The sequence below is a fragment of the Anarhichas minor genome, unplaced genomic scaffold (assembly GCF_050575085.1).
Source record: "Anarhichas minor isolate MPS153535 unplaced genomic scaffold, ASM5057508v1 ptg000046l, whole genome shotgun sequence".
Taxonomy (NCBI): Eukaryota; Metazoa; Chordata; class Actinopteri; order Perciformes; family Anarhichadidae; genus Anarhichas; species Anarhichas minor.
In genome coordinates, this window is record NW_027466492.1 from 1,487,504 (window position 1) to 1,509,004 (window position 21,501).

General features: G+C 41.9%; 2 protein-coding genes across 2 annotated transcripts in view; one reads left to right on the forward strand and one right to left on the reverse strand.

Moving 5' to 3' along the window:
- capn5a (calpain 5a) overlaps window positions 1-21,337 on the reverse strand; it is a 30,543-nt gene extending 9,206 nt beyond the window's left edge. Inside the window, exons 1-5 of the mRNA XM_076111984.1 lie at window positions 21,104-21,337; window positions 15,468-15,627; window positions 9,362-9,493; window positions 1,039-1,247; window positions 93-285 (exon numbers count right to left, since the gene is read on the reverse strand). Coding sequence (XP_075968099.1) covers window positions 93-285; window positions 1,039-1,247; window positions 9,362-9,493; window positions 15,468-15,623 — 690 coding nt within the window. The 5' untranslated portion in view covers window positions 15,624-15,627; window positions 21,104-21,337. The remainder of the gene's footprint in view (window positions 1-92; window positions 286-1,038; window positions 1,248-9,361; window positions 9,494-15,467; window positions 15,628-21,103) is intronic.
- Window positions 3,162-5,452, forward strand: ompa (olfactory marker protein a). The gene is made up of 2 exons (XM_076111985.1): window positions 3,162-3,345; window positions 4,871-5,452. Exons 1-2 carry the CDS (start codon window positions 3,277-3,279, stop codon window positions 5,300-5,302), a joined length of 501 nt encoding a protein of 166 aa, XP_075968100.1. The 5' UTR covers window positions 3,162-3,276; the 3' UTR covers window positions 5,303-5,452.
- Window positions 21,338-21,501: the final 164 nt, after the last annotated feature.

Genomic DNA, 21,501 nt, shown 5'->3' on the forward strand with positions numbered 1-21,501 from the left:
GGACACGGCGCCGGATTCGGTCATTGCGTAAAATCATTCTTAAATCAAGCCATTCAATCATTCAGCCGCCACATGTTTGCCCCTCTCCTCACCCGGATGGAGCAGCTGATGAGGCCCTCTCTGTCGTGGACCTTCAGGACTCTCTCGAACAGCTCGTTGCGTTTCTCTTCGTCGTCTTTGAAGCCGTTCTCCATCAAGTCAATCGGCTCCGTCACGCCGCCGGTGAAATCCACGAGAGCGTCGGCCGTGTTGCCCCCGTCGAGCGCCTCGTAGCAGCCGCACATCCTATAAAACACATCATTAAAGCCTACACACAGCTTACTTATTATCAAATCTGTGCTGGGCATTGAGCGGCCGGTTATGCATTTGGGTGTTTGTTTTTTTGATAACGCTACATACAGACTCATAATGTACAACAATCTGCTTTACAAAAGTAACCTTGATAGGCAAAGATATGCAGCCAATTTTAGTGGTTTTATAAAATAATATCATATTTTATAGAAACATTCTATTCATTTTCCCACAGACAATGTTACAAACTGCATCTCTTGGATAAAAAGCTAAAAGTACAGGCCTGAGGACATAAAGACCTTGGAGGAGAGGGTAACTACGACTCTCAAGATGCATTTCAGTAACAAACAAACAAACAAACAAACTAATCAGAGAACTTAAAAGTCTTTGACGCCGACGGTGGGCGGAAGCTTAAAATGATACAATTGAGAAAAGTGATCACAATCTGCAGCTTAAATCAATTTGGGATTCCGGGTTCATTTTAGATTAATGCGGGAAACATGGCGCCATTAAAAAACTGATTAAAACAACATAGTTGCTATAGTAGAGTTTATTATTTACCACTGTTGTATCAGTCTACTACCACAGTATTACATTTAATATCCTATTTTGAACATATTCTCTTTGATTCCTGTATTGTAACTTCATACATTTTGTAGTGGCGTTGTTGGAGAACAAGGACTTCCTCGCCATCGGCTGCTCCACTGTAACTGATGGTGAATAAAACACACACGGTGGAAGTCTTACTTGACGTAGGCCTTCTCCACCAGCGCGCTCCAGAACTCGTTGTTGTCGTTGGAGTGGCAGTACACCAGCTCTCCGTTCGCCGTGGGCAGCCGGTCGTCGATCACCACGTCCACCCACTCACCGAACCGCCAGAACCGGAAGTGGAAGATCCCGGCGTAGGACTCCGGTTTTTCCTCATCCCACTCCTGGTCCTTCCAGTCAGGGATCACCTGGGGAAAACCAGAACAACCAGACAATCATCATCTGGTCAAAGCTCAGGTTTTATTTCAAAATGTGAATCTAAAGGACTTAAGTAGAAAGTGAAGGCGTGTTAATGAGGTCTTTGTTTCACTACATACGATAAGAGTCAGTACACTAACACGCAGACGTACATGCGCTAAATCCCAGGTTCTGGTGGTGATTTTCCCAGAAAACAGACGTACATTTGGCTGATTATTCCTGTAAAATTCCACGATCTCAATTCCAAGTATGAGAGGCAGGAAACTCTCACATAATCGGTGAGAGCTGTCGTGATCTGTGACATCTTGAGAGTGATCATCAATGGGTATGAATAATAAATGTTCATTTCCTCTTCATTAGTGTGATACTGTTCACATTCAGAAGCTCAACACTCAGAAAAGAGGAAGTCTATTATGAGAATAACTAGAATAATTGGTACATTTATTTTTTTATCTGAATTTCATAATTTATAAAAAAACATTTATAAAAAACAAATCCTGTCAACAGAAGTTAAAGTTAGGCAATCATTTCTATTTCTTTTAAATTAAAATTTAAGATTTTGAAATTTTATGTTCCTCTATGGGGGTGAGAACTAATAGAACTCGTGTGAAATACTTTTCTTCCTTATCTAATTTAGTTTTTCTGTTTTTTTTAACCAGCTAAAACATACATAACAGTGAGCATAGATAAATAAATAGGCAACAGAATCAGGCAAATTGCACATTATAAAAGGGTACAAATAATATCCAGTCAAGACACACACACACACACACACACACACACACACACGTATGAGTCACCCAAAATAAGAAGCAAAAGCATCGACCAATAGCCTGAAGCTTTATTCCAGATTTTTCAAAACTGACTTTAAGTTACAATCTCCAAGCTCTCCGTTTCGTTCTCTATGGCGATAAGCTGCCATACACCTGCTAGGACCACTGTAATAATGCAAACCCCAGGGCTTTCATCAGAGGGCCAGAGGCTCAATCACCATTGTGTTCCCTCATTCAGTGTTAGATAGTGACCTAACAATATTCATTTAAATTAAAATCTTCCAGATCATTACTAAAGTAACAATCACCTCTGACAATAACATCTGTACATATTCTGTCCACTTGTTAGTTCCTAAAAAGTTGAAAACCATCTGCCTCTCCACTCGTTTCCCCTTAATTAACATGAGGATGTACACCGTTTTTAACAAGGGAATGCCATCCACCCATATCCTGAGCCAAGATCCCCACTGACGACACACGCACGCACGCACACGCACACGCACATGCACACACACACACACACCTCAGTGAAACGAGTGATATAGATAAGTGCTCCATTGAGCCGAGACTAGTGGAGCTCCCAGAAGCCCTCGGGAAACTCCCAGAGTTACCTCTCATACGTCACCAGCGCCTCCTGTTGCCTAGCACCCTCACCCTCTGTAACGCCTTCAAAAAAACTATAAGTAAAATTAAAATGAGTATTTTAATTTGATATTCAGACATTTCAAACCCAATCAACATAAAATAATTCAGACAAATGCTGCTCAAAAAATGTTTTCCTCTGTGATAGTGCAAGTGCTCGTATTAAAGTTGCATATTATAAACACGTAAATAAATGAGTATATTATATTTGTGGACAGTTTGGTGCAGAAATATCAGCCTTTAAAGGACTGAAAGCTTATTCCGACTGATGCTGTTTTGGCATTGATCCCCTCCACCAATGCACTCCCTTACCCTCTCTCACGTTATGTGGCTAATCAATGCATCCTAACCAATTCACCCTGTGGGAAGGAGGGCGGTTGGGGGGAGAGGGGGGGAGGACAAAAGTGAGGAAACTGCCACTCTGTGATGGAAACAGTTGGGGAGGGGAGGGGAGACAAAGAAGGCGTGCGACGAGCCTACGAGGGAAGGAGAGCGAGAGTGAAATCTGAAACTCTGAGCAGAGCTCCGTCATCACAGCATCCATCCAGACATAGCCGGACCTGCCCGCTGCCTTAACCCCAGGATCCTAACCTCCAGGTCGGACATGGACAACGCCAGAGCCCCCTCCAACACGCTGGTGCTGACATTCAAAGAAGACCCCGCACTGACAGAGGTTTGGTTCTCACATGTCTGTTGTCACAATGTGTGTGTTTGTTTTTGTACTTGATAGAAAAAAATAATTGAATGAATGAAGTTTAAAACTGATGTGATGGGGTTTGTGCCCATCACCAACAAATGTCAACATGGCAGTTTTGAATGCTGATGATATGGTGAACGTAGATATCTTTAAGAAAAGTTTGTAAGAAAACATTTGTTAAATTTAGCGTATTGCTATTCTTTTTGTTGTTGGCCGACTTTTCAAAGTTCACTTTTTTGGAGATTCGCACTACTTTTCCATTCAAACTTTGCTCCCTGCTTTAATGAACAGCCTTCATAACATCTGTTCCTGAATCTGCTCTGTTTTCTGTATTGTGCCTGGTGCTTTGAATGTTAGTGATCAATGGCTCTACTCATCAGAAGAGTTAAAACATTGACGACTGGCCCGGCGCTGTGCTTCAATAACTATTTGAACCGAGCGTCACAGTGGAGGTCAACAGCTCCTGGGCTCACATGCTAATGAGGATCTCTCGCTGTGCTGGAGAGAAAAGAGCTTTTAGAGCAACGATCAGTCGACTAATCGATCGGTGTGTCGGAAAGAAAGCTCATCAGCAATTCTTTTTGACAATTGATTAATCGGTCAAGTCATTTTCAGGCACAAATGTTAAAAACGTCGCTGGTTCCAGCTTTTCATATGTGAGGATGTTTCTGATAAGCTGCCCTGATGCATTTAATCACATCACATTGTACATTCTGTTTATGCAGAAGTTCATTTTAGCAGAACACTGGATGAACAGCCCATTTTATTTTAATTCTGAATCAGAAGAGGCTTAAATGTGACTATTAAACGTGACTGCTGCTCACAAATAAAAAGCAAACCTCCTCCCTGTTTGGGTACAGTTGTTTTTCACAAAACAGCGAAGCGTAGCCGAGTACACATAAACCCTACTCGAGACCACCTTTTCAAGTGGAGCCGGGCACGGATCGACAAACCGTGCCCGGGGTACGGTACACCATGTTCACCCTGATCAAACCAACTGGACTTTGGGGTCAAGTGGACTCGGATCCGGGTCGGGCCCCCGATGTGAAGGCCTCCGAAATGTCAGATTGACCGAGTGTCCCTGAACTGAACTCTCTGGGAAGACCTGGTAGAGGTGCTTCAGTTTCAGTCTCACAGAGCTTCTAAAACATGTTTCTCAGTTTGTCATTATAATGTAACATCTGTATATTCTAAGACAGATCTCCATTTAACTTCAGTGTTTAGGGAATTTATTTGTTTTTGATCTGTAGGTTGTTCGTCTACAACCAAAGAATAAAAGGCAGTGTGGACGATTGAATCTGACATATCTGACATATCTCTCACACACACACACACACACACACACACACACACACACACACACACACACACACACACACACACACACACACACACACACACACACACACACACACACACACACACACACACACACACACACACACACACACACACCTCTCTAACCCATTTCATCTCCCTCTCCCTGCCTGCTCCTCCACAGATGATGCGTCTGCGTGTGTCGTCGCTGCAGCGCTCGAGTCAGAAGCGTCAGGACGGCGAGCGTCTGCTTCTCCCCCACGAGGCCGTGTACCGGCTGGACTTCCCCAACCAGGAGCTCAACTTCTCCCGCTGGTACTTCTCCCTCGCCGCCCACGGCCGCGTCACCATCACCGGCATCTCCCAAAACTGGACCCCCGACCTCACCCACCTGATGACCCGTCAGCTACTGGAACCAATCGGCACGTTCTGGCGAAACGCCGAGGACCCGGAGGACTCCCCGCTCAAGTGGCTGGAGGCGGACATGCAGGAGTTCGGCGAGAGGATCGCCGAGCTGGCCAAGGTCAGGAAGGTCATGTACTTCCTGTTTGCTTTCAAGGATGCCGCGGAGGCCGCGAATCTCAGCTGCTCGGTGGAGTTCACACTAGACAAATGACGCTTCACTGTTTGTCAGTATAATCCTTTTAGCGCTGGAGAAGCATCGCAATATTTTTGTTCAATCTTTGACCTTTCGAAAAACATACAACTAGAGCTGAAATAAATTCTCCTCAAATCAAAGAAAATAAATTTTCATATTTTCCCCCAAAACGTCCTCATCTCAGTCTCACTGATTAAAGTGTAGTTCCACCCTCTTTCTGCACGACTTTTTTCATTTCGCTACTGTCCATTCTATAACTTGTAACGGCATCTCAACAGCCAACATTTTATACAAGCACTTAATGAGCCTTAAAGAAAGTATTTTTCACACATATTTATTTATGTGTTCTTTAGAGATATTTATTTACTACTATTTTATTCAAATGGAACTAATCCTGTTGTATGTTTCATGGTGCTACTTAAACCTCATCAATTAAAAACAATGAACTGAAAAAAGATGTTTTAATTCATACAGAAATGTGAGCATGTATGAAGAAAATGTTAACAAAATATTATGGGGTGAAGCTTAAACGTCATAATCAGTAACTACAATTTTAGAATGTTTATAACTCAAAACCTTTAAATAGAAAAGGTTAGGGCCAATCCCATTTCATATTGTTTGCATCATGGAAATCATTTTGAATGTGCAACCCAGCCTTAAAACAATGTTGTCCCGTTGACGTCGGCTCGCTAGAGACGTCGGCACACCGTCCATTTTCTGGCGTTTTTTTTTGCTTGTTATAAAGAAACATTGAAACGACATGAGACTAAGATAATTCAATGTTATCATCATTTTTAAAACCTTTATTAACAAAGACAAATCCCAACACTCACTTCGGAGTGTGCCTCTTTGGAGGGCCATGCAGCCAAAGAGCTTTAATGGGGTTGGGGCCTTATTAGGCTACAAACTGAACTTCCTCTTGTAAATAAAACACGCCTTGGCTGACCAGCGGAATGTTGTGATATGTGTTTGAGTTGTTAGCAGTCTTTGTTGTTGTATTTTGTTTTTCTGAAGTCCTCCATCGCTCGCCGGAGAGACAGCCACAGTAGCAGCAGAACAAAGTGGCAGCGAACGGAATATCACACATTCACTCCGCATGCCCGTCGGCCTGACACCAAACACAGATCAATGGAGGGACATCGATTAAAGATCGACTGAAAGCTGTCTGTGTGCTCTCATTGGTGCTGGTTGTTGATGGTGTTGCTGGACAGAGGGAAGGCGGTATGGGACAAGAGGAGAGGAGACTAGGAAGGGAGGAAACAAGGAGGAGCGGTTTATAAATTAAGTTGACGATTCGACCCTCAATTCTGGGTGAGAGGATGAATTTGCAGTTATTTTTAAAGGAAAATGTGCATATTTGGATTACCATCCTCTTATCTCTTGCTTTTCAGTAAACACAGCCACTCTGGCAGTTATCACGAGCATGAGAAGATAAAAGAGTGAAAATAAGATGAGAAACCGGAACACATACAGTCTGTACTGCTGCGTTGAGGTTGTCGTTTACATTTTGTATTCTTCTTCTTCTGTTTGTCATTACAATATTACACCATTGAAAACGAAATGTTTGACACATAAATCAAATCAAGTTTCATCGCATTGCTTTTGTTTGTCAGGGCGAGCGTTAGCAGCGATGAGGCGGTTACCTCTCGCTGCCTTTAACAGCAGCAGACGCTAAACAGCCCAGTGAGGACCAAGGCAGACGTCTCTGAGAAGAGACAGGACATGAACACAGCCCCAAATCAAACAATGCTGGCAATGGTTGATAGGAGCATTCCTGTGTAACAACAGGCTCGTCATGAGACAACAGCGAGAGGAACTACTGAAGAGTTGGTCTCCCTGTGTTTCAGCTGGACAGGGCTGAAGGGAACCAGCAGGGAGCATTCCAGGACGCTGTGTTTACAGCTACAGCACCTGCTCATAAATTACAAAAGCTCCCATTTTGATTCCAGTCAAACTTTCCACCTTACTGGAGCAAGATGCTGGCAGCAACACGGGTTTTACACTGAGTGAGAGAGACAGAGCAGCTTCAATACGGACAGAAACACAACAGGAGTAGGGAAAACTTTATAGGTTCATTAGAATATAATCCCAATAATGTATTCAGGATTTGCCAATGAAAGCCTGAGATGAGCAAGTAAGTGAGGATTGAGTTAAGATTTGTATTTTTGGTCAAATTGCTTTTAGGGTGCAGGAACAGCGTGAGATGAAATATAAGTGAGGGGCTATATATTAATAGTCTCTGCATGAGTTAAAACCCACAATGAATGCACAGTTTTGCGCTCGTCAAATAAAATAGAGCCGGTTGGAACACTTCTTATTTTCAGTAAGACAAAGAGCACGATGCATGATTTAATGCATCAGTAGGAAATACTTCTCCACTTTAATAACATTGCTGAATAAGTAATAAAAATAAGTATTACTCGATAATGGAAGAAACTAAAATTCTTCATAATTAAAGAAACACACGCCACGCTCTGTATGTGAATCAACACGTCTTTTAACCAACGCTGCCTTTTGAACCATGAACCCATGAGACTTCCGGGTCTCTTTGCCGTGGAAGTGTCGTCATAATTGTCGTCAAACTGCCCGTGTAGTTGTCCTCAATCACACCAGAGGCTTAGTGAGTGTTTGGAAGCGGGTGTCAAGACAACCGGCTGCTCCGCCGAGGCACCTGAAACGGGCTTTAGTTTCCCTTCAGCTGATGGAAAAGTGAGCTGCTGAGGACCTCCGAGACCAGACAGGAGGAGCGAGCTAACCAAGAGTGGAAAGAACACACACACACACACACCTCCAATAATTCAGTCTCATCATGTTTGTAATCTAATTGTTTAAAAGGCCAAACAAACGTGTTCTGCTCATGTGCTTTTGAGCAAAGCACTGAACCCACTATCGATCCTGTGTGTTGCGTTAGAAGTGTGTTGTCAGGCCTTTATTTAGTCTCAGGTTAAACTCTGACAGATGAGCGGTCTTTAAGCTTGACTACATAGAGCGACTCATGCAGCAGGGGTCTGAGGGATAGACGGGCTCCAGTGCTCGCTCAGCTCGTCTGTCTCCGGCCGAACTAATCACTGTGTATCTATTTTACCGCCATAAAATTAAAACCATGACAGAGATGGGCTTTATCTTTTTGAGGAGATGTATTGCCCAACTGCAGCTAGTATAATAATAATAATAATAATATTATTAATATTAATAATCAATCCTGTTTTTGAAACATTGTTGTTCATGAACATAAATCACAAGCCACAGTGGGGCTTATATAGACTATGAAGCCTGCAGGGCTTTAATATTTTACTGCACTATAATAATTACAAAACAAAATGCTGCATTCAAAAACAGATTTTAACATTGATTACCATAGCAACGGTCGAAGCCTTGAGTCAGTCATGTAGTAGCTGGATGCACACACTGACGTACATACGTACACAAATAATCACACGCGTGTCTTGTCCCCGACGACCGGTTCTATCCCCATTGTGTGTGTGTGTGTGTGTGTGTGTGTGTGTGTGTGTGTGTGTGTGTGTGTGTGAGAAAGGGCGGTAATGTAAAATCCACATGGATTACACAAAGTGCGACAGTACACACGAATCTTAAGTGAACACACCAATCCACACAAATCCAACACCCACATACTTGCACATACACATTCCCATACCCATCCGCACGCGCGCGCACACGCGCACACACGCACACGCACACGCACACGCACTCGCACTGTGTGTGCATGCATCCCGCTCCACCGGCTGTGGCTCAGGCATTTGAACAGAAGTCTTTAACTAACTGTGCTGCACTGAGCAATGCCATGAAATATTACCAGATCCATTCGGATGCTGCATTTTTGGAGCTAGTTGTTGTATTTTGTAGTTTGTTTTTTTACAATGTTGTGTGACTTTGTGCATGTTCACGATCTGACATTGTTATGTAAATATATTGCGTGTTGTTCGAACCCCTTTCAGTACCATGGATAGCGCCTCTCGGCCAAGCGTGCCACAACCCTTATTTATGTTTATCTATAATCACAAGCAGCAAAAAAATAAATAATAAAACAGGGACACGGTCTCTGTGTCTGAGTCTCACCTTCTGCCATAGTGTCTCTCTGGAGGCCAGACTGGAGCAGGCGGCTACGAACCAGCAGTTTCCCAGCTGGCCCTGGTGCAGGTCGTGGGCACTGATGCCGTCCACAAACAGGTGGGGGTTGCTGCATAACTCCTAGAAGGACAAACATGATTGCAATCAGTGTTACCCCTTTCTTCTTCTTTCAAATAAATAATGTTACTTTATTCCCCCTGACTTATCAACATCGCAAAAGGAGGAGAGTGTATTGAAGTGTCCATTGAATGGTTTTGCCAACGTAGATCAAAATAACAGTTCCAGGTTACAAAGACTCCAACAAACGCTCAACACGTCAGGTGCATTTTGAATATCAGTGGAAAAACTATTATTTTAAAGGAATTACCATTTTAGAGACGTGAGTAAACGTAGTAGATTAAGGATAAGCGGGGTTCTAATTATCTACCATTCATTTTAAACCAATCACAATGGTCTTGGGCGGGGCTAAGTCCAGGATGCAGCGGCGGCCAATGACAGATTTATACCCACAGTGTACATCTGCTGAGTCAGACTATTGGTCAACCTACAGCTACTGCACGGAAGAGAACCGACACTTGAACGATGTGGTCATCTGCTGGGCAGCTGCCAGCTATGCACCAATGTGACGCAGGGCGTTAGCCGGAGCACTCAGCCAACCGTAAAGGTAAAGGTAAATACAGGGTAACAAACACACCCTCAGATTACATAGAAATAACTTCTGAACGTTCAAAGCTAAACAAACCACAAAGTGTATGGGAGGCTATCAGGACAAGCAGCCAAATGAAGGCGTGGAGATGAACCACAAAGAGCACTAACCATGTGGACACAGACGTATACATGGAGCTTTTAACACGTTATATCCTAGCATACGAGGTAGAACGTGTTAATAAACGAGCTTTAGAGGTGCACATCTGGTTTATCTGTGGACAGAGCCAGGCTAGCCGTTTCCCCCTGCTTCCAGTGTTTGTGCTAAGCTAAGCTAACAGAGTGCCACTATAAGCTTGATATTTAGCATGCAGGTTTTAGTGGCATCGATCTACTCGTCTCACTTTCTGCTAGAAAGCAAAATAGGCACACGTCCCAAAAGATTCTCTCCGGTAGTTGCCAAGGAGACAATTGTATTTTAAATATATATTTTTAAAGTTTTATCTTGTATGTGATGTATTTCCTTTTGTAAAGTCACATGACAAACTGTATGTAAAGAATTTCAAGTGCCATAGGCTTAATCAGTAATGAGTGATTATGTTATTGTTGCTGTCACTTGTAAATATATTTAAGTTAATGTTTCATTATTATGTTTATAATTAACCTTTTTCAACAACTTATGTGCCTTTTTACATGTATTTTAAACCCTTTTCTCCATGCACAGATGGACATGTTTATGTGTCTTATACTCTGTAATTGAACTGAAGTTCAACCACAAAAAAGACGAACACACGCACACACGCACACACGCACACACACACACACACACACACACACACACACACACACACACACACACACACACACACACACACACACACACACACACACACACACACACACACACACACACACACACACACACACACTAAATAAATAGCCTGGGTGGGTCTTCTTTCCAAACTCTCTTCATCCTCCTTTTTTCTTCCTTAAACCTACACAAAACATGCTAAATTTGACTTGTTCGTACACTAAGATCTCACTGAAACACTGAAACCCTCATTGAATCACTCTTACAATAAAATAAAAAATTGTGCAATGGTGTGTTACATGAAATTCGTTGATATTCATCACATTTTGAATATTTCCTTGCATGATTAGACACTTTCTGGTGACAAAAATGTGTTTGTCGGAAAAAACAATTCTTAAAAAAATCTAAATGGAAAACATGAAATGTGGGGGAAAAAATCTGGAAAAAGATAAAACCCTAAATATGTATATTGAAAGAGTAATTGACAAAATCCACAGTCTCCATTCTGTGTAGATGTATTGTGAATTTTAGCAGAAGGTTCTAGAAGGCTTCTCCAGTCTGAGCCTGACTAATAAAGAGGGCATCTTCCAAAGTTACACTTCTTATTAGTAGAAAGTTTCCTCTTTGTTCAGCAGGTGGAAATATGAACAATACTCTCTGCACTACAAAGACTTAACGTTACTCGCTTGCTTTGCTTTAAAAAGTGATCACTTCTCAGCCAAAAACAGAAAGGAACTATTAGAGACGGACAAAAACTGTTTTTATTGTGCCTGTCATTATTGTTTACATGGTAAATGGTTTTATATTGTATTGACCACTCTGACATGGCCGATACTGTCTGCAATGTATAGCCTTTCACAGATATACTGATGGTTAGAGAGGCAGGCTTTTTTGGATCCCTGACCACGTCATGCAATCGGATAGCTGTCTGATATCTAATAACGACAAATAGTGTAAACGCAACCGTTAGCTATTAGAGAGAGATCTAAGATCTGATGGGAGGAGTCAAAAAGGTGTACATCATCCAGCGCTCGGAGACCTGTGCGTAATCTCCTCTCAAGTTCCATAATGGTGTCAGTGGGACGGGTATCGTTAGGATTTTACTGATACTAGTACTCTTATCGATACTGCTTATCGGTTCGGTTCCTTATCGATACTCTTATTATATTGTGAGAACGAAAAGAGAATTAATTAAGAAAACGTTATTGCTTTATTATTCTTGTATGTAAACAAATAGTCTTTCGTGAGCAGCAATACAAGAAGTTCCAAAATCTTTAAAATACATTCACAGCTCAACAATTAGCTTTCATGTATTAGCCTGTTCTTATGATCAAACTCAGCATGGCATCACTAACGTTACCTGCAGTGGACGAGGATGGACGGCTGCTCCACAAACAGTAGACAACTGAGCACTTCTGCACATTGATGTTCAGCTTGTTGGTCACATGTTGTGACAAACTGCTGCTGTTTCCTCTCTCACTTGTGAGGGTTTTATTAGATTTATGACAACGAGAGTTCTCAGCATCTACTGGTGTCAAATGTAGTCACACTCTCTGCCATAATGTGAGTCTCACGCTGTACTGAGCCGGAGTGTGTGTGTGTGTGTGTGTGTGTGTCTCAGAGTAAAACACGACTCCACCCCTCGATCAAAGACAGGCACAGAGACAGAGAGAGCTTTGCAAGGCCGCTATTTTCCGCTGAGATCTTCGGACTTCTAAAGTACCGACAGCAGAACCGTCAACTCCGGACCGCATCAACACTCGGGTATTTTACTCATTTGGAACCGGTTCCTGTTGAGAACAGAGTTTCGGGGGGCCTCCCTAATTGTCAGACAATTCTGATGACAATCCGAGTCTGTCGGTGGCCAAAACAAGCAGTTTAAGTGCACGTACTCGATGGTGAGGAGTTACCCCGAGAGATTACATTACAGCTCGTGACTTAGAAAACCATTGTCCCCATTAGCCACTTAGTCACAAAAACATAAGACAACAGGGTCCAGGTTGAAAAATACCAAAGTTTCCCTTTGTTAGTGACACCGATCCAGAGACGTGTCGACCCAGAAGGTTTCACTCAGAGAGACAGTTTAACTTTAGGGTCTCCACTCCATGGACAAATCCATAATATTGATCCACGGGAGTGCTTCAAGCTTCCTGTTTAATTATTTACCAGCTCAGATCATCAATGATTGACAGTAAACACATATTATAAAAGTAGCAGGTCAGGCTTTAGCTGCTTGTTTCTTTTATACAGTATATACTGGAGGGCCATTGGTAAATTGTTTTAATTCATGGTTGGAATAAGAAAAAAACTATAAACATTTAATTTTATTCGAACCCTGATGTTACACATAAAAGAATGATCCTAGTCACTTCCACACAGTGAGGCATACAGCTTCATAATCCAACACTGGTATCGGATCAGAACTCCAAAACCAAAGCACAGGTATCAGTATCGGTATGTGGACGGAAGAAGTCAGATCGGTGAATCACTAAACTGGTACGTTCACTTTAAAGTGTTATAACCTGAATTCATGTACACCGACATCAGAAACATGTCCTGCTCTTCTGGCCTTGTTGTATATTTAGCCATGAATTTGTCCTTAACAAAGCCCGACCCTGTTCCTGAAACGCCTTCCTTAAACTTGGCTGGGCTGCTCCATAAAACACTGGACAAAGCAAATAGAGAATATATCAGTTAAGGATGAGCAGCTCCTTCACTGCTCCGGTGTGTTTGAACCCTTGTTTCTAAGAGGACATCTGCTAATTCCTTCCAGATGACCACTTCCCCATTAACAGGGACGTGCACCATAACACAACACAATCTTTCCCTCAAACTAACGCATTTGAGGTGAAATATGTGATGACGTGGTGCATTTTGGAGTGTTCACAAATCCTGTGCTTTTTCTTTTCTCCATACAAATAATTTTTCCTTCCCACAATCCCTGCAGTCCATATTCCCCCACACGTATGAGAATAACCGGTAAGTGAATCACTACTGAGAGACATCTCAACGCGTTATCCTGCCGTCCAAATATTTGCTGAAATATTGGATGGAAGAGTAAACACACCAGGTAAACACACACACACACAAAACCATTGCCGGGTGTTGGAGTGGGACTTCAGTGGGGTAAAATAAATTCCATGAATTCCTCTCTCTGCTCAGTGACCTCCTTACCCTCTCTGTGCATGCTCTCCATTGTACTCGTCTCATGACGTCCCCTGACCCACCTGCTGCCTCCTCCCATCTGTCTCTACCTCCACTGAGAATCAGCTGATCAGCTCACTGTGGCTTTTCCTCACATCATTGGCTGTAGAATGTTCTTTTACTTTGCAGCATGTCAGTGGTGTTTGTCCAATTAGGTGAACAGTGAGGGGGCCGCTGAATTTCCATTGAAACCACCAGCTATGTGTTTAAAAAAGATGTTTTACTCCTGCAAAGCAGATGCGATGTGGAGAACTCCTATAGTTATCCAACAATCTTTGGCTGAAACATATCAGGGCCATTGTAGGTAAAAAAAAAGAAGAAAATGATGGAGCCGAGTGACGGGGATAATATTCAGAGAAAGAAAACACCAAGATTAAAGTTGGAAATGTAAAAACATTTTAAAATAATATGGGACATTCCCTGAGATTTTAAAATCATAAATTTGCGAGGGAAAATAATCTCTAGTTTCAAGTCTTCTTCAATACAACATGATGATCATTTAGTAAATGATGGTCCATTTAGTGTCAGATAGACCATAAAGCAGGGTATGCTTTAGGGCGGGGCTAACTTGTGATTGACAGGTCGCTACCACAGCGTTGTCCGGTCCGGGAGTTAACCGTGTTTTAACACTTTCACAGTGTGTTTTCAGTTCATGAAAGTTAATAGTAACATGTTGGTTGTTTAAAAATCTCTCATTCAGCATTCGGTTGTACTTAGCTCCACCCGCTTCTGTCACTTCTGGTTGCAAAAAATCCAAGATGGCGCCTTGAAGCTTCAGAACAGCTGTCCACAAACCGATGGGTGACGTCACGGAGACTACGTCCACCTCCCACCCACACATTCTTTAAGCCCCTATTCTGATTTGCCGTTGTGGCTGGTGTGACCCCACCGCTAGTTTTGTTCTGAATACAACCAGTTTAAAGCAATGTCTCTTCAGAGTCCATATGCTTATGATAATGTGGTGATTCTGGACTAAAATCAACCAGCATTTCCTCATCGCTCAATCAGATTGCAATGTTTAATTTGATTAAGTCCTCCACTGTAGCACACGACAAGTGGTGCTATCTGTGATGAGGGTGATCCAACCTCTCAAAGTGAAGCGATGTGGTTCCCTCACGAAAAAAACCAATAATGTCTCATGCGTAACTTTATGACTTTGTAATCTCAGAGAATATCCAAGTTTGTTTCTTGTAAATTTGTGACTTTTGTCTCGTACATTGACCACTTTAATCTCAGAGTGTCTGAGTATTTTTCTACAAAAAATTACAACTTTAATCTAATATCCAGAGAGTTTTTCCTCTCCGGATATCACCCCCCTCCCCCGGGGCTCCGTGATCTATTTATTTTACACATGCGATGGCTTTGATCCGCCTGCCGTAGAAAACACGTGGACGTCTCGCTCACTGTGTAACAAACCATTTATTTTGTTCTCACCTTGGGCCTCTTCCAGGTGACTGTGCCGATGCGGTTGCTCTGGTAGAACAGAGACTGGTCGGCTGTGGGGAACAGGGGGTCTTCAAACAGACGGCCATTCTGCTGACACTGCCTCCTCAGGGCAGAGAAGGACTGGCCCTCGTATGGGACCACCATCCCCCTGCACAGACAGAAACCGACCATTAATCAGGGCTTTTCCCCCAATTCTGACAATATATTTTATAATTAAAAAACATTAAAAAGGCTCCTACTGTATGTTCAAATATAACATATACAATGCAATACAGCCAAACTGAAAGACAGGGCTGAGAATAAACAGTGTTGGTTATTTTGGAAAAACACACACAGTCACACACACAAGATAGTGCAACACACATTACATAAACGACCCCGCCAATCATGTGACAGGATGACAAACAGTGATGTCTGAGTACGGATCAGCAGCAGAGCAAACACACGAGGAAGGTTTGGTGCGGCAGCATTAAGGGACGGATCTGCTGAGTGAAGTCCTGAACAGCAACTTCCTGTCTGCCGAATGAAGTGGACAATGAAAGAAAGAGGATGTGGTGTGTGTGTGTGTGTTTGATTTTAAAAGGGTCTGTTTACTTAAAAGAATGCTGGTTTCCTCCTTATGGTTTGGTTTACTGACTTAATGCAACGCTCATTAAATATTCAGCGTATTTCAGATCTTGAGCAGCAGATAAAGAACGTGACTGCTCAGCAACACATACAGTAAGTAACAGTAGAGCGTGTTAGTAAATGAAATGAATTACGCTTGTATGTTTTTGGAGCATTTTACTAATTTGAACAAGACACCGAACTAATCTTCAAATCCATTCCCTGGTGTTTTAGTCAAACTCTATATTTCACCGTCCAGTAGCCGTCAACACAAACAGCCAGACATGATGCACGGTGTCACAGTCCATCGGTCGGTTAATGGTGACAAAGAAATCTCCCCCTGGTAACATTTCTGTAACGCTGTCAGCGCGGCTCACAGGTCTGACCTTGATGCCGTTACACTGATTAAGATCACCGTTAATACTCAAAGACAACTAACCCAGTTTAGAACGACGGCAGCGTGAGAACTTTGCTCTGTTAGAGAGATTCTTCTGACACTCACAGCTCATTGATGAATGGTTTTCTGTAATTCAAACCTTCCTTCACATCGTTTGACTTTTTGAATTCAAACCAACTAAAAGCGGCTGAACTAGCCTGGAGCTAGCTGTGGAGTTCAGACTTCGCTCTGCGGTGGTGGAAAGTCAGCACAGTTACGTACTCAACTACTGTACTTCAGTGCAAATTCAAGATACTTGTACTTCACTTGAGTATTTAATGCAACTATAAACTTCTACTCCCCTACTGTACATACATCCTCATACTGCCCAGTGAAACCACGTATCTCCAGATGTGTTGATGCTGAGTGTTTGTGATAAACTGAAGGATGAAATGTTCCTTCATGTGTTCATGAAAATCCTCCTACTTCTTCATCTAAGTAAACTCTTTAAAAAGCCTCTTGGATCAGCTGGAAAATGCATCGTCACAAATAGGCCGTAAGGTGAACCCTGTTATCGTTTCATCCCGCTCCACAGTCGTGCATCTACACAATCTTTAGTTCATAAAAAAGAACGAGTCATGCTAAGCTACCAAAAAAAAGTTCGTCGCTGAATTTTCAGTCGATTCTCGATGCGTCTATGTTTTATGCAGAACTAGTTTCTTCAGAGCGTAATCGGATCTTGGTCGCGAGTGGCGGCACGGTTCGACACGTGATCGTTCTACACCAATGAGGTAGCTGCTCAGTCCTGCAGAAAAACAGGAACATCTGCCGAAAATGTAAATGAAGCTAGATACAAGGCTTTCTGTATGGCATCATCGGCCTTGCCAGAATTATGCATTCCCCCTACTGCTGATGCCCTCCATCAGCACTGCAAAAGGCCAAACTACCAGGCTGCAATAATGAGGTCCTGTCTCAAAGAAAATATAAGTGCTCCATCACCTGCTGGATATGGTTGGCAAATAGAGGATGGGACCTTGCACGTCACCTGGATGACCAGAAATCCGGCCCCTGACAGTGTTTTGCATGTGATACACTGCGGCTGCAAAAGTGCCTGTGAGACAGGCAGATGTTCCTGTTTTTCTGCAGGACTGTGTTGCACAGACTTATGTCATTGTTGTAATTGTGCCAACACAAAAGAAACTGAGTAACTGGAAGATAACTGTCCTGACACTGACAGTGAGGACTGAGTGTACTTAATCTGTTATTCATTATTCTGTTTTGTACAGTTTTATATATCATATTTCATATTTTTCATAAAGATTGTTTTTATGGTTGATCAGTGTTTTCATTTGTGGAAGAATGAATGAACAAACAAATGGTCTTTGGTATAAGTACAATTACTGCCTTTTATTGATACAAGGAAGGAGGTTTATTTGTCACATACATAGAAATAGTGTGAAGAAAGAAACATCAAGAAATATTTTTCATGAATAGCAAGAGGGAGTATAAAGTGCAGTGTGTTAGTCCATGTAAGATCGTCAGTAAGGTGCATTCCCAGGTATTTCAAAGTTGATCTAAATGACTTAACATAAACATAACATTATCGTATATTTGCCTCATTGTTCTTCTTGGACGCGGCGATGTATACAGCACTGTTTAGAATCCATTTAGCACACTTTTGGGGATGTTCGGATGTTTTCCTCTTTTTCGGTAACGTTGTATCTAACCATGGGAGCCGCCATCTTGCCATTCTGTTGACAAAAAGCAGCTACCTCATTGGTGTAGAACGATCACGTGTCGAACCGTGCCGCCACTCGCGACCAAGATCCGATTACGCTCTGAAGAAACTAGTTCTGCATAAAACATAGACGCATCGAGAATCGACTGAAAATTCAGCGACGAACTTTTTTTTGGTAGCTTAGCATGACTCGTTCTTTTTTATGAACTAAAGATTGTGTAGATGCACGACTGTGGAGCGGGAATCATTTTCTAAAAGACTTTTCGTGGTTCACCTTGCGGCCTAAAAGCTGAAAACAGGACTGTTGATCTGTTTAGAGATACGAGGTTCTCACAGGACAGAGACGCCACAAACATGATGATCTTATAGAATATGATGCATTGATGTAGATTAAACTAACCAACAGGATATAAAGGAGTTAAAACATCTACAGCAGTGAAATGTAACATGCACATTAATGCAGTAATATTAATGTAGAAACATAATAGTAACTTTACTGCACTATCTTTTCATACTTTAGGTACATTTTGCTGATAATACTTGCATACTTTTACTTCAGTGAGGCGTGGATTTGAGGACATGTACTTGTTTTGCTACTTTTACTTGATTACAAGATCTGAATACTTCTTCCACCACTGAGGATGTGGGTTACCATGGGGACCGGTGGGTAATTCTATCAGAGTCAATTAAAGGCACTAAACACAGAGAGGAGACAGAGCTACACGTTGTATCTGCTCGCTGGGCGCTTTCAATAAATACTAGTTTGTCCTTTGTGATGCTGAGGCTCGAAAAACACAAAGAAGCAAATTGTCTTTCAAGAAAAAAACGTCCTGGTTAAAAATAAAACAATTATCAGACACTCATCACATAACCTAAGACTAATAAAACACTATCTGCTTACTAAAGTCAAAAATAAATAAAGTATATATCGTAGTAATGAGGGGGCGATTACCCTTTAACACTGGGGCAGTCCTGTGGGTTTAAGGAATCAAACAGAGGATAGTAGAGACGAGAACACTGAGAGAGGCTGAGAGCTGCTGAGAAGAAACTCAGCTGACCTTCTTCTTCTTCTTCTTCTTCTTCTGCAGACGATCAGCATGACTGGGACATGACTCATCATCAGATGGGGGGGAGGGGGACAGTGTGTGTGTTTGTGTGCAAGTGCATTTAATCATACGATTAAAAAAACAATAAAACTAAATGGAACCCTGGCCGAGAGGTCGCCTGTGGAGTTTGCAGTCGTTGTGTGTTTTCGTGACAAAAGGTAATTTGGTCCGTATTTAATATATTGGCCCAACCGGATTATTAGGCTCTGATTTGAGGATGTAACCTTCAGCTTCAGGGTGTTGTGACTATTCAAAAGATGAATAAATACCGACAATAATCACTTGTTGCTGCCGCTAAATTAAAAAAAACATAATATAGAACCGTCACCACTGCTGAAAGCCCACGATTACCAACTCTGGTTGTGACCAGTTGAACTATTGTCAACAACACAGTTAACTCCTCCTTCAAGCTGCCTGCAGCAGTACCAGATATACTTCCTAACATGATTGTATGATAACTTCATAATGAAGTTACAATCTGAGCTGTGCGGTCTGAGCATAATGAAGACGCACAGCTCACTTTTGAGTCATTTGAAATAAGAGTGAATACACCAAACCTTTAAGGATCACCGGTGTTGATCCACAGGTTTGACTATTGAGTAAGAACAGAAGGTAGAACAGCCACACATGGGTGTGGTCTCATGTGGGAACCAACAGGCATGCCACCACAGATAATGTGTCACAACTGAACAACAATGCAGATGTCAAAACATCACATTTTATGACGCGTGACATGAACATGTTTGATGTAGACAATGCAGATGATATGATGCGTGTCTGCTTGTTTCACTTTGCTAGAATTAACTTTAAGACACATTTTGTAGAAGAGTTTCATGTGTTTTTCAGCTGTGTGAAGTAAAGTAAAAAGAATTACACCGGAAACTAGGGGGAAAATCCCTTTAAAGTAAAAGTACCACGTCTGTCACAGAAAAGAGAACACAGTATTCACACACAGTACTTTTACTCCACTTCCTCTATCTCAAAACTTTAGTTACTTTGCAGATTCAGATTGTCAATGCAAAATATAATCAACAAATAACTATCATATCTTTTGCAGATTAAGAATAAAAACTCCATTGATCCTAATTCACAAACTACCCAACTAAAGTTAGCTGAAATTAGCCCCAGCTTCAACACGTGATGTACACACGACTGCAAAAAATATTAAATCCAATAACAGATTATTATTCTGAAATGTGCCATTCTGCATATAACACGTACTATTACTTTGGGTACTTTTAGTATATGTATTTTGATGCCAAAGCATGACTCTTGCTTGTAACAGAGTATTCCTAAACTTTAGTATTGCTACTTTAACTGAAGTAAAATATCTGCAAGTACTTCTTCCAGCATTGTGTAGGATTCACAAACCCTCCGCACAGCCTCCAACATAACGCGTGAAAATAGCATTTTATTTTGAAGGTTGTTGCCGGAAACGCATTTGTTTTTACGCCAGTTAGCTTGAAAATGGCCAGTATTTTTTATTTTTCATCTTCTGTGAAGAAGGCGGAAAACGAAACTGTGAACATTTTATATCCTATTTTACTGTAATAATTTTCTTCTGTTTAGTGTTGTCATCTAACTCTACCAACTAACGTTGTAACAAATATTTTCTACGTGCAATTTGTCAAAGTTAGCGTGTGTAAAATTCAACTGAACGACGGCGGTTAAAATAAACTATCTTAACTTTTCTGACGTAGAAAACAGACAGTTTAATGACGGTTAGAGTGAGCTTTTCCAACCAGACTTCAGGTGAATGAAAGCAGTGCCGAGTTAGCTTCAACTATTTAAACCTTACCTGGAAAAATGTTTGGTTAAATGTCAGCTCCCCGGGTGGCTCACGCGGATGTTCTCTCCCTCTTGTCCCGGGAGGATTTTCGTTTTTTTTTGTATTCCCTCTCTCTGACGTCAAGCCGGTGATGTGCGGAGCTTTTCAGCCGTAGTTAAGTTAGTTGACAACCGTGAAAGTAAAACACACCCGCACACACAGGAGGAGCGCCAACCCGCCTTCACTCATCTGAAGGCTGGAGACAGACTCTAATGGTGCCTTCAGGTGCGGTGAGGACAAATTGGAACGACTCAGTGCTGTATTGGCTCTCGTTGTTAGTGATAGAAGAAGTATTCAGATCTTTTTAAAACTAGCAATACGGTGTAGAAATACTCAGTTACAAGTCAAATTCCTGCATTCAAACTTAA

Excerpts from the sequence above, each read along its gene's own strand:
- ompa (XM_076111985.1), top strand. The coding sequence starts at position 3,277 with ATGGACAACGCCAGAGCCCCCTCCAACACGCTGGTGCTGACATTCAAA. Across the intron at positions 3,346-4,870 it reads AAGACCCCGCACTGACAGAG|ATGATGCGTCTGCGTGTGTC; the intron begins GTTTGGTTCTCA and ends GCTCCTCCACAG.